The sequence below is a fragment of the Gobius niger genome, assembly GCF_951799975.1.
Source record: "Gobius niger genome assembly, chromosome: 17".
Lineage (NCBI taxonomy): Eukaryota > Metazoa > Chordata > Actinopteri > Gobiiformes > Gobiidae > Gobius > Gobius niger.
In genome coordinates this window covers 23,999,072-24,011,816 of record NC_136868.1, presented here as the reverse complement: position 1 = coordinate 24,011,816, position 12,745 = coordinate 23,999,072, and the positions used below count along the sequence as shown (strand labels likewise).

The 12,745-nt window shown below is 43.4% G+C and overlaps 1 protein-coding gene and 1 long non-coding RNA gene across 3 annotated transcripts in view; one reads left to right on the top strand and one right to left on the bottom strand.

Annotated features, from left to right (window-relative positions):
* The window catches only part of tns3.2 (tensin 3, tandem duplicate 2), a 35,384-nt gene extending 23,385 nt beyond the window's left edge, over positions 1–11,999 (top strand). Inside the window, exons 16-26 of the mRNA XM_079574615.1 lie at positions 8,574–8,709; positions 8,904–9,340; positions 9,542–9,625; positions 9,771–9,902; positions 9,999–10,094; positions 10,413–10,490; positions 10,564–10,641; positions 10,735–10,903; positions 10,987–11,055; positions 11,219–11,248; positions 11,360–11,999. Of these exons, the coding sequence (XP_079430741.1) occupies positions 8,574–8,709; positions 8,904–9,340; positions 9,542–9,625; positions 9,771–9,902; positions 9,999–10,094; positions 10,413–10,490; positions 10,564–10,641; positions 10,735–10,903; positions 10,987–11,055; positions 11,219–11,248; positions 11,360–11,501 (1,451 nt within the window). The 3' untranslated portion in view covers positions 11,502–11,999. The remainder of the gene's footprint in view (positions 1–8,573; positions 8,710–8,903; positions 9,341–9,541; positions 9,626–9,770; positions 9,903–9,998; positions 10,095–10,412; positions 10,491–10,563; positions 10,642–10,734; positions 10,904–10,986; positions 11,056–11,218; positions 11,249–11,359) is intronic.
* LOC306976637 overlaps positions 1–12,745 on the bottom strand; it is a 54,062-nt gene that overhangs the window by 13,285 nt on the left and 28,032 nt on the right. For both annotated transcript variants that reach the window (XR_013793780.1, XR_013793781.1), the window contains one exon: positions 4,171–4,275. This is a non-coding gene — a long non-coding RNA (uncharacterized lncRNA). The remainder of the gene's footprint in view (positions 1–4,170; positions 4,276–12,745) is intronic.

The following is a 12,745-nucleotide window of genomic DNA, read 5'->3' as shown; positions in this document are numbered from 1 at the left end:
GTGGTCAGCGAGGAGGAGAGGAAACGGGAGTTAAAGGGGAGGGGGGGGGGGGGTGACATTCCCTACCTCTCTCCTTCTCCTCCTCTGCCTCTGTCCCACCCTCCATACAAATCCAGCTAGTGTCAAAACAAGTCGCGAACGGCACCGGGGAGAAAGAGCCGGCCATGGGGGCACACTTTTAACAAGCAAAACACCCGTTTGTTTGTTTGTTTGTTTCTTTGTTTGTTTGTTTGTTTTTGTGGGAGAGTGTGGGAAAGTTTCACTTGTGGAAGAGGTGGAATCAGAACGCACCGGGAGACTTGTCGGAGGGAGCAGCATCATGACCGCATCCCTCGGTATGTACATGCGTTTTAGTCATGCTCCAAAGAATGCACGCGTTTGCTCAAGTTAACATTCCTGTCTGTTGAATTGGTTACAGTAAATCATGCCGGTAAACTCCATGACACATGCTATGAACTGTTTGTCGCAGATACTGTGTAGGCATTGTATGAGAGAGCTGTGATTTTCCTATACGTCGTTCATGATTATAGAAAAGCTACATGTGAAAATTATGAAGTAAAAAAAAGACTTGCACAGCTACAAAGCTTAACTCCATGCCTGTATCTATCGCATACAATGGTGGTCTTTGTCCAAACCTTTTTAAACGTTTAACACCTTCTCTGCTTGTTGCTTATGGCTTCCTCCTCTCGCCATGTGATTTCCTAAGTTTCCCCTGTTGTTTACGCAGTGTCACTCCCGGGAGTTTTAATGAGGGCGCGCTGGTCTCCCCCTCCAGGACGATGGTATTTGCAGTCATTTTCAGGAATGTTTTCTGCCATCCCCGTGGGTTGTACACCTCTGCCTTTGTCCTCCCTCTGACAGTGTTTAAAGGGCTTTTTGTTGTTGATCTAGTGCGGAGCGTAAGCCCCTCTGCTGGGGAGATGAGGCGGTTTGTTCCACTGCCACATGCATGACCTCACTCTGTTTAAAAGGCAGTTTCGGCTTGAATCATGACGTCAGGAACAGCGCATGTATTAGTGGTTAACCGAGGCCCGTTTTCCTGTTCCTTTTTCAGCGAATTTAACAGAGAGTGTGTGCGGAGTGTGTGAGTTCTCAATCACCCACCAAGCAACAAACGGGACAACAGGGAGGTCGAGCGATTGCCTCTTGCTCAGAAGGTGAGGCATTGGGCTCACATTGCTTGCACAAATGTGTTGTTGGATAGATGGTGGTGGTTGAAGAAGTCATAGGATGGGCTCTACTGCAGTCTTCCCATTCGGCATTGAGGGATCGGTGGATGAATTTCCCTTAAGGGACAATAAACTACACCTTAAGAGAGTCTTTCCACCATTGAGTGTTTGATGATGTTTTTTAGGACAGGTCATTCTGTTTAATTACGAAGCATAGTTGTACAAATATATTCACTTCGCCAGTTCTCCGGGAAACGAAGGGCAAAGAGTCAAAAAACACTCAAACCGCAGTGGATGGAAAATGTTGACTACACAGTGGACAGAAGGCCAGTTTATCTTCAAAGGGCTTGGAAAGAGAATCATTAACTCCTCATTTAAAAACAGGGATGGAAAAAGCAAAAAAAAGTCTCTAGTCTCTCTGAATAGATTTCCAATAACTGATGTGGCAGTTATTGGTGACAGAATGAAGCGTTGCAATAGCCGGCATGTTCGTCAGAAGCGAATATGGCGCGAAGATTGGACGAGTTATGAGTAAGTAAGTAGGAAAAAGATGCATCAAAGGGAATTGCTGAGCACACTTCTATTTCTCACACAGACACCAATGGTTGTTATATGCCCAAGTGCAAAACTGGCACTTTATTCCATTCATTATAATACACAAACGCACCAGGAGAACCACTTACAGCTTGATCACTTCTCCAGACAGGCGAGGGAATGAGGAACTTTTTTAGGTCGGCTTCAAAACATGATCCGATTTCTGGAATATTTTTGCAGCTCAGACCGTCTTTATATGTGGAAAACGTCTTTTCATTATTCTTCAGACAAAGTGATGCGTGCCGCTTTGCTGACAACAAAAGAGGCCAGCGCCGATTTCTGGCTCCTCCGTCTCAGGCAAAACCTTGGCCCCAAGCATTGACTTTATAAATAGTTCCATTCTTTCATTTTTGACAGTCAGGACTATTTTACACTTGCCCTTCGCCCCCCGTCCCTCCCTTGGCCACTTGTCTCAAAGTGTTTTTCTTCACTCCCTCTTCAGCATACTCATAATAACTTGGCCACTCCGCCGCTCTGCCACTCTGCTGAAGTCGATAAAGCTGTCCGTCTGAAAAGCCGGAGGGATCAGGGGGCTGGCTGATTTACAGACGGACGCCTGCTAGCTCGCCCTCTCTGATCGAGGCTTGACGTGAGCGGAGGGGGAGAGACACACAGCAGGGCAGGGGCCTGATTGATACTTACCGAGGCCAGCTGCTGGAGAAACGAGCCCTTTAGCCTTACATTCATTAACCAATGGGAAAAGTGGGTGGGTGTGTTTCTAATCCTGTCCGTCAAGATTCAGGTGGACTCAAGAGGTTGGCGGCTGTGGCTCATTTGCCCACAAACTCACTTCCAATCTCTGCCATTGTGTCGTGAGGCAAGACACTGCACTCACCCTGCATGTAGGATGTAATCATTGTTGATGATCGGATGCCTCAGACTGGCATGCACACTCAGTCTACCATAGAGCTGTGACCGGAGAGTACAGTCGCTCACCACCGTCAAGTGTGCGGATTGAATGAAGGGCTTGACTTTTAGTAAGCACATATCGACCACATGGTTTGATCTTTCGTTGGGTTGCCTTTAGCTTCGATCACAGCATGCTTTTGCTTCACATCATGAAGGTCCTGGGTTCGATTTCTGTGTGGAGGTTGCATGTTCTCCCCATATCTGCGTAGGTCTCCTCCGGGTACTCTGGACTCTGGACTTTCTCCATGTGAGCCCAATGAATCCTGGTGTTGTCCTCTTGGAATATGCCCGTGCCATCAGGGAAGAAGAAATCCATTGATGGAATAACCCGGTCATTCGGGATGTTCAGGTCGTCAGCTGATCTCATTCTTCGACCCTCAGCCTGACCGACTGCAGCAACCCCAGATCAAAACACAGTTACTCAAACGGTGTAAGAAGGAAGACAAATGAGCCCGTTGTGAGTCCTATTTTTTCATTTGGAAGATTTTATTCTAGATGCCTGATCCTTACAGTCTTTTTGTTTGTTTTTGTTTTTGGAGTATAGGCCGATAAACCACATCCTTAATGGTATTATGGCTTTACTTTAAATGACGTGTTATCTTCAAGCTCATTCTACAAAAACATCTGAAGTTCATACATTTTGCAAGAAAAGATGAATATTGTTTAGTCCTACCTTTTTTTCCTGGTATAGCTTGTGCTTTCTGCTGAGTACCCCTGGTTGTTAAGCACTGGGATAGGTAAGAGCACTTGAACTTTTACCCTTCAGAATGTAATCCTTGTGGGTGTGTAATGCGGGCCGTATGGTGACAGCAGGTGTCTTCCTCCCTCTTAGGGCTGCTCTTTTCCCCCATCCTCCACCACTCTCTGTCCACAGCTGGAACATACCACAGACTGGGAGACCTTATTTTTCACAGCAACTTATACTACAATTAAAGGTTACATTTTTCTATATTCACGTTTGATAAGTTTCCCCAAAGTTTCTCGAAGTAATAATATTTTGAGGTATACGTTACATCAAAACAGTTCAGCTTATGCACCTCACTGTATTTCTTTCCTCTGAAGGCCCACGACCTGCTGAAAATGTCCTTTTTAGTTCTGTTCTACGACCTTTATAATATGCACAGACACAAATTCAAAGTCAAAGTATTCAAAGTCATTAAAAAGTACAGTCCTTATTTTTACTCAGAAGATATTTGAATCACTATTGGAATATGTATGTTAATGATACAGCTGGGATTGCATAACGACGCGCTCCCCACTGTCAGACGCTACACAGGACTTCTGTTTCTCATCACTTTGTATTTCTGCTGTCATTCTTTCATTCCAACCTGCTTATGCAACTGCCAACCTGGCCTTTGGGGGAATATGGAAAACATTACCCTCATATGAAAAAGCTCATGGCAGTTTCATTGATTTATCACGTTGCATTTTGAGCCCAGAATAGAAGTGAGGGAAGTTGAATCTGTTGCTTTGTTGATGATGGTGTGATGGGGGTTACCAGTACACGATGGCAGTGGTGCCCACATGGTTCGGTGCCATCTGGAACTGGTTTGGCCTGGTCCGACCTGAACTGAGGAGGCTTTGTGCTCACACAACGCTCTGCCTGAGAGAGAGAGAGAGAGAAAAGGGGGACAGAAGCACCGTTGATAAAGTTAATGTGGAAAAACTCTAATTATTCAGCACTAACTCGTGTGTTTTCAGACGCAAGGAGTTAATGTTGTTGTTGGCAAATGAAACGTGTAAAGTCAGATTTCCAAAATAGCATACGTACGTATTTTTTATTTGTTTAAATAGTTTCCTTAATAAGTCTAAATTGCCGCTGTTTGGTGGATTTTCTGTGGCGACTTGCTGCCTCCCATCAGCAACGAGACAACATTATGCAAAAACAGACCTACACACGCTTGTTCTTTTGTCTTTGTGAAGCAGGATTTTCAATGACCAAATCTATTTCTACTGAAGTCCCTTCTTCTTCATCAAAACAGATGAGTAGACTCAAATGAAGCTTCTAGACTTTTGGTTTGAACTGTTCTATCACTTCATTACCACATTACCAAGTTAAAGGGGCTAGATACAAGTTAGCCATTTTATACTCACTACTGCCACCTCAGGTCATACATGTAACTGCACCTCCTATATGAAGCTCGTGCATGACGGCAATTCGGACCGGAAGTAACACCGTTTTGAGTGACAGTGCAGGATTTTAGAGGCAGTTGTGGTGAACAGGTCTGAGCTCATTCTACACATTAGGACATTGTTGGAACATGTAGGGGGAGGAAAATACATATTTTTAACATTTTTAAACTCTTTATAGTCCATTTGTCCATTTCATTATTTGGTTGGGACAGTGCATGTTAATGAACATACATGGGACTCAAGCATGTAAACACACCACGCCGGATTGTAGCCTTGGGCTAATTTGCATCTATTGTCCCACACTCACTCTCTCAAACACACTCTCATTCATCCAATATTCATGTTTGGTAAGTTTTTAGTGGAAGGGGAAACCGGAGTGCCTGGAAGGAACCTACGCAGACACGGGGAGAACATGCAAACTGCACACAGAAAAGCCCTGTCCAGGTGGGAATCAAACCCGGGACCTTCTAGCTGTGAAGCACAAGCACTAACCACTGTGCTGCCATGCCACCCTTTTTACTTGCGTTGGTTCCCCATCAAATGTCAGATTCCCAAAATCGCTTTAAAACACATAGATATTTGAACATTGGGATAGCAATAATTTGGCGATGTAATCTGCAGTGTGTTATTGGATTACAGTTTCAGACTCATAGTGACCTGTCATTCACTTGCAATAGTCTGGATGGTTGTGGGAGCTGCTGACTTAGAAAGTAAACTCCTTCTATTCTCATGACATTTCACTCACTTGCAGCTCGATGTAAGTTGCCATGGATACACTGGCAACTGCAGGTCGACCAGCGTGCCAAAGGTGCATTAACGAGTAGGGGAGTCTGGCCGAAGGTCAAGGGTGGCCCTGGGGTCACCCTGCTGTTGCCGCGGTGATGACTGTTCTGTAATTATGAGCTGAAGCGAGTGGTTGAGCGGCGGACCACAGTGAGGAGAATCAGCCGTGGGAACACTTCAGCTGCTTTCTACGAGTCCTCCCCAGAGAAAACTGTCTGCAAGTGTGGGAAAATCAGAGGATCCACCAAAAGTGCATTCCCCTCTGTTTGTATTTACATCCTGCACAACTCTAAACTATTTGAACTACAACTGCATAATATATTGCCGAAGTATTGCTGTAATTTACAATAATATATCACAATTTTCTCCCCCCTCTCATATTTTGTAACCCTAATCTAAACTAAGGACACTCTATGTATTGACTTTCTTCAATGACATACCAGCTTGGAGGCTGCTGTGTGTAACCTGCTCGAGGCGCTTGGCCTTTGAACCCAGAAAGTTCAAGTTGAGGGCAACCAGTCGTTCGTTGTGACACAGTATTAGCCCAACATTGACAAGTCCGTACAAATAGGACGCCCAGTTGAGTTGTGCTTTAACAACGTGTGCTGTCAGAATACACTCATATTGAAATTTACTATCAATATATATGTTTAATAATACAACAAAACAAAAGAAACTAAGACCGAAGTCAAATCAGAACAGCACCTATAACATACATTTTCAGTCTGTGGTCAAGTCCAGCCTTGGTCAAATAAATCTAAGTCAGTTCAACCTCACTTGGTTTCCTCTGATAGAGAAAAAACACGGGCAAGAAGATATTAGTTTGTTCATCCACTGTCCCTGGCTTAGGGATACATGGTTTGGCTGAAGTTGCCGCCAGCAATACAAAATGTTTCTTATTAGAAATCAGTTTCAATGGAGCAACATCTCCGAGTCTCAAAGTTTTGGGATCAGCATCAAGGGTTATTCCTAGTGCCTCTGAAGTTGTTGTGACTGCATAGCTCCAGTAGGACTTTCTCATATTGAAATTGCAGCGAGGTCTGCAATGCTCGATAGAACCTCCACACACCATTTTTTTTTATCAAAGAAATGTGGAATGGATACATGACCTGAAGACTGTGTGCAGGCAGTTTAGATCCAGTGTTTATGCTTTATGTTGTCAGAGCTTTACAACAGCTGCCTCGGACCTCACACTTAAAGACATGTGATACACCGTGCATAATGTACGTGGGATGAGTCTGGCGGTGGGAAAAATCCGAGCCAAATTGTGTTCTTTTAAAACACACATATCTCTGTGTAAAGTTGCTTAAAACTCTGTAACAAATTTGCACCCCATTCATTGCACACAAAGAACTGCTTAATAAATCTCTCTCTGTAGGCTTTTATTCTCGGAATTATGGCATAACCTGTAGAATGACTTTCAACCATTTGTGTCGCTCATTGCTCGAACCTTAGCCATTTATCTACCCCTTAAATGAGCTGATCCAGGATAGGGCTGGGCTTTTTTTTACCATATCGCCCACCCCTAATCCAGGTCTAGATTAAGATACAATTTAAATCTCAGCAGAAACAGGTAACTTATTCCAAACCAACCATAAAATTGTCCCGAAGTAGGTCTCAGGACTTTTTCACTGTAAATGTCGGTATCTGACCTACTCTATTACATCAATGCGTTGCTGGAGAGAGTTCCTTCATCCCGGTGTCCTTGAAGGGTTGTTGAGCAGGAAAGGCGGATGGAAAGGAACTATAGCACAAGGAGCCCTTTATAATAGTTGACTGCTCAGTGTTCACAGTGACTCAGGGCACTTCACAGTCTGTCGGGGGCCGGCCCTCGTGTTTGCTGAATGACACACACTGTTGTCAGAATGTCAGGATGTCATGTCGGGGATGTTTGGGCCATTCTACGCTCCCTCTACCCCCACACACAACCCACCTTCACCTCCCCCCGCGCGCTGATGCAGTGCCCCTGGGCGTGTAATTGAGCAAACTGTCGTAGAATGTTTCGAAACACTATGTTTGCTACTGAAATGATTGCAACAAGTGATAACATTGAACACTGTATGCCACTGAAACAATCATCTGCATTTGGACATCGTTCTTAAAGCAGTATTAAGCAACTTGTTTACCTTAATAAATCCTTTCCGTTTTCCCTCTGGGGGTAATACAAGTGTTAATGGGATGATTGGGGGGTCTTTCATCTCCCTCTGGTGTCTCTGGCCAGAAAACCGCAATTGCAACTTCCCCTCCTCTGGGTCGGAGGCCCCAATACACACTAATGGAATCACAAAGAAGAAGCTAACATGCTGGCGGGCAAGGCTAACTTTGAGTAACTTTAAGTTTGAGTGAAAAAAAGTGATCTCCATTGTGTAACTGGATGTACAATATCCCTCTCTCCCTTTATCTTTTCTGTCAGCGTAGTATTTACTCTCACGGACAAATAATGAGTTAAAAAAAAACGCAACATGCTACGACGCCTGCATTGGCACTTATAGCCTCTCGGGGCATGAGTTACTTAGTACTGCTTTGGAACATTCCAGGCGACAATTTGCTATGCCACAAGATCAAGTGAACTGTCATAAAACCCTGATAGATAAACATGACATACTTGTTTACACCAACGAGCAAATTTCCGAATCAGGTCTGAGGAGAGGCAATCCCACCGTAAAGATGCTTATTCTTTAAAGGCATTCCTCTTCATTGACAAAAGCACCTGTATTGTGTTGTATCCCATTTATCAGTTGAAATGTTACACAGCGTGGCTTTAAAATCAGCTCTAAAAAGGTTGACAGGGCAGGTGTGTTTCCTCTTAAAGATAACAGGAGAATGGCACCAACGAAAACAAACATAAGAACCTGGTTTGCAAGCAGTTATTATAGTTTATGTTAAAGGCCGAGTCATATCCTGGGAATTTACGCTACACCTGGTGGCTGGAATTGACATATCGTAGACCTACCGTTGTATTAAGTCTGTTTTTTTACTCATCAGATTCCCGGAGTTTCCTGGACAGTGTGAACCATGCCAGCGGCTCAACAGAAGGAGACGCCACCTCTGCTTCCTGTCAGAGGATTTTCGGTTCCATGTACTCGGTGTCGTCAAATAGCCCCCTCCCGCACACAGACAGGTATGTGCCGGTACACGAGGCGATGCTGCATAATGTAGGTTTGTCGTACAATTGTCTGTATGGTGCATTTCTACTGGTAGAACTTTTGAACCATCAAGAAAGTGCAGAAATGTAGAAAGCCTTTTGGGGGAGCTACTTGGAAACTGGTAATTGTGTATATCCTATCTGACAGTGCTTTGTTCTTGCCCTTGCAGCTCGACTCCTCCTTCCGGGTGGCACGACCGAAGTCCAAACTCCTTAAACTCTCCTGGTCCCTCCCAGCCCTCGCCCCCGCTTTCCCTCAGCTCCCCGAAAGCACACAGTTCTCCCCGGGGCGCGCTGAAGTTCCTGGGTGGCACACAGACAGACAGCACAGACTTCTCCGCACTGTTGGGGAATGGCGGTCTTGAGCACAGCTTGTTAGAGGCCATGGAGGGCCTGGGTGGGCTGGGTCTGATTGGGGATGGAGGCTTACCCCCTCTCCTGCCTGAGAAGAGGCGGGGAGGAGAGATGGGGGACCTGGGGTCACACTCTCCTTCCATAAGTGGCTTCTCCAGCCCTCACAGCGGCAGCAGCCTCAGTATACCTTTCTCTGCATCCATGAGTCCAGACCCGCTCAGGGGGTACGGAGGGGCCCCATCACCAGGACCTGGTACGTTCAATCACATTCGCTTTAGAGCCAAACAGTGAACACAGATTACAATAGCTGAATGAATGCTTGTTTTTTCAAGGTTGCATCTCAAAATCTTTAATTGTGGTATTTTTGAAACTCTGACTAGGCCCACTCAAGCTTTTACAGTATACCTTAAAAGTAAAAGTCGATTGTCATACAGGCATTATATTTGTTTTGCAGAGTTCGGCAATAAGCAAGACACTGTGAAGTTTGTTCAGGACACGTCCAAGTTTTGGTATAAGCCTGACATCTCCAGAGACCAGGGTAAATATTGGCCTTGGACAGCAAGCCTCAACAAAGAACTAATAATAGACACTGTTGTGCAAATGTTTTCTTTTTCACAAACCAAACATGATATTCTTCTAACTGTTGCTTATCTCTGTTTCCCCTGGTGTTGACCCCTGAGCAGCTATCACTGTTCTGAAGGACAAAGAACCAGGTTCTTTCATCGTCAGAGACAGTCATTCATTTCGTGGGGCATATGGGTTGGCTATGAAGGTGGCCACGCCTCCTCCGTCTGTGATACAGCAAACTAAGAAAGGTGTGTATTGGACATATGGAGACACTCATGTTTTGAAAATAAAAATGTTTTGTTACTTGTTTTTTATGAGCTTCTTTGATGTGTGTTTGTCTGCAGTGGGAGACATGTCCAATGAGCTGGTCAGACACTTCCTGATTGAGTGCACACAGAAAGGAGTGCGTCTCAAGGGTTGTCCAAACGAGCCCTACTTTGGTATGAGCGCTCACATTAAAAACTCACATTTATGTTATAATTGTGTACTTTAACTGTAACTGTACTGGAAAACTATTTTTAATACTCTTGGGCCACATTTTTATGCACAACAAACAAGGGTCTATTGTGCATTTGCTCAGTGCATTAAATGCACTTAAAAGACATTTGAAAGTGCAGGCTTCTGCATTGTTCTAATGGTTCACCAGGACAGTCACAGTTCGAAAAACTTTTCTGGAATTGAAAGTTTCCTCTGCCTCCACCTACTGGTGACCATGCTACAGTGCAAATCTCTTTGTGATGGTCTCAATATCATTACAGGAAGCCTAACCGCTCTTGTCTGTCAGCACTCCATCACCCCTTTGGCTCTGCCATGCAAACTCATCCTGCCCGACAGAGGTACAACTCTTTTTATGGTGCTATTGTACATCTTTAATATCATTTTAATATATTACGCTCTCAATGATTTCAGACCCAATGGAAGAGATGAATGACTCCAATGCACAGACGGCAACAAATTCAGCCGCTGAACTTCTAAAACAAGGAGCAGGTAACACATTATTACTAATGACGACCGGTGCTCCAGTTATTTAGGCTTTTTGCTGATGTCAAATACATGTAACTTTGCTGTATCCCTGTTCAGCCTGTAACGTGTGGTACTTGGGCTCTGTGGAGCTGGAGTCTCTGACCGGACTACAGGCTGTTCAGAAAGCGACTACTGTGACCCTGGCTAAGGACCCTCCTGCTCCTTGCACTGTGGTCCACTTCAAAGTGTCCGCGCAGGGCATCACGCTCACGGACAACCAGAGGAAGTGAGTCGTCACACAAGCCGTGAGACGGGTCAGTGTATGTCAAGTGATCAAGGTTTCTAAGCTTGCTCTTTTTGTGTTGGCAGGTTGTTCTTCAGGAGACATTATGCTGTCAATACAGTCATCTTCTGTTCACTTGACCCACAGGGCAGGAAGTGAGTGATTTCATCCACACAAGAAACTCAAAATTTGCCTACATTTGTTTTTAAAAATGTATATTCTATATTAACGTTGCATTCTTAACTCCAAGAAAAACTCTCTGTGCAGTAACTATTATGATTTCTGCCGCGAATAACATACCTTTTCTTTTTTAAACAGGTGGAAACGAGAAAGTGGGTCTATGGCAAAGTAAGTTGCTCAAATCACTTCTGTACAAGTCTGCTCATATAATTCAATAATATTATAACAAACTTAAGCTATCCATAATGTGTTTTAAGTCTCTTTTTGCATATTTTGCAGGATTTTCGGGTTTGTAGCGAGAAAGTCCCAGAGCGAGACCGAAAATATTTGCCATCTGTTTGCTGAGCATGACCCTGAGCAGCCGGCGAGCGCAATCGTCAACTTTGTTTCCAAGGTCATGATCGGCTCACACAAAAAATAAAGCACAGCAAAAGAGGATGTGCTTCCAAATTGACAAAAAAGAGAACTTGCACACTCCAGCACTTCATCCTGCAGAATCCCGTTTTCTACTGACTACATTGCAGGATTCTGCCACTAGAGGGAGCTAAGACTGTCACAATAAAGTCCCACAGGCGGTGAAACACTTTTGATACTTCCAAGATTTGTTTGTTTTATTTTTTAAATGAAAAGCATGTAAGATACTTATTTGAAAAATGTCTATTCTGTGTATTGTTGTCATACTTATCCTACTTTTTTTTATTTGAACATATTCTGAATATATGTGAGGACAAAACGTATAATTCCAAAGACTTAATGTATAAAATGAGACTTTCTTTATTGTACAACAGACACTTTTTCAAAATGTCGCTACAAGACAAATCCAGTGCCTTGTAGAAGAACTGACTTGTGTGATGTATTTATCTCTTTTACAAAGATGTGAAAGTCTTCCCTACATTTATCTATTATATATATTGTATATTAACAAATGTACAATATTAATAAAGTCAGTTATTCTACTCTGCCCCACTGTTATGCTTTGGTATGTTACTTTCATGACTGTCTTGCAAAGCCTCAGAGGTTACATATCTCTGAAAAAAACAAAAAAAAAGCAGCATACAGTTACACTTTATTTTACACTAGATACATTGTGCATAACTAAATGTGTTACAATGTAATCTTTGTAACAGTCTGTGACCTTCTACCAACGTAGTACACACACAATGGGATCATGTGTATTAGTAGTTTAGGGGAACATAATGTAATAAGACATAGTTAGAGTTAGGGTCTTATGTCTTAATACATACTTAATACTTTGGTACACAGCATATTACACTGTACTAAATTTGGCGGGTATAATGAATCAAGCATAGGGAAAAATAAAGTGTTACAAACATATACGTTTATTGCTAGAAATTGGATGAACCCCATAACTGTGTGGTAAAATGTATATCCCTAAAACAGTGGTAATAGCCTACGCCATCACTAAATGTTTCATCACCAATGTACCAACAGGCTTTGATCAAAATCATTTTAGAAGGAAACCTAAAATAGAACTCATTTGGACGATGTCAGAAACAAATATAAATGCATTGCTTAAATCTAAAATACAAATATCTCTTAATTACAATGAGTAAAGTCTAAAGTTTCAGATGACATCCTACAGAAGCTCAATTGCCATAGGTCAGTGGGACACACACCACAGTGTGAGAACCACAGCCCTTTAAC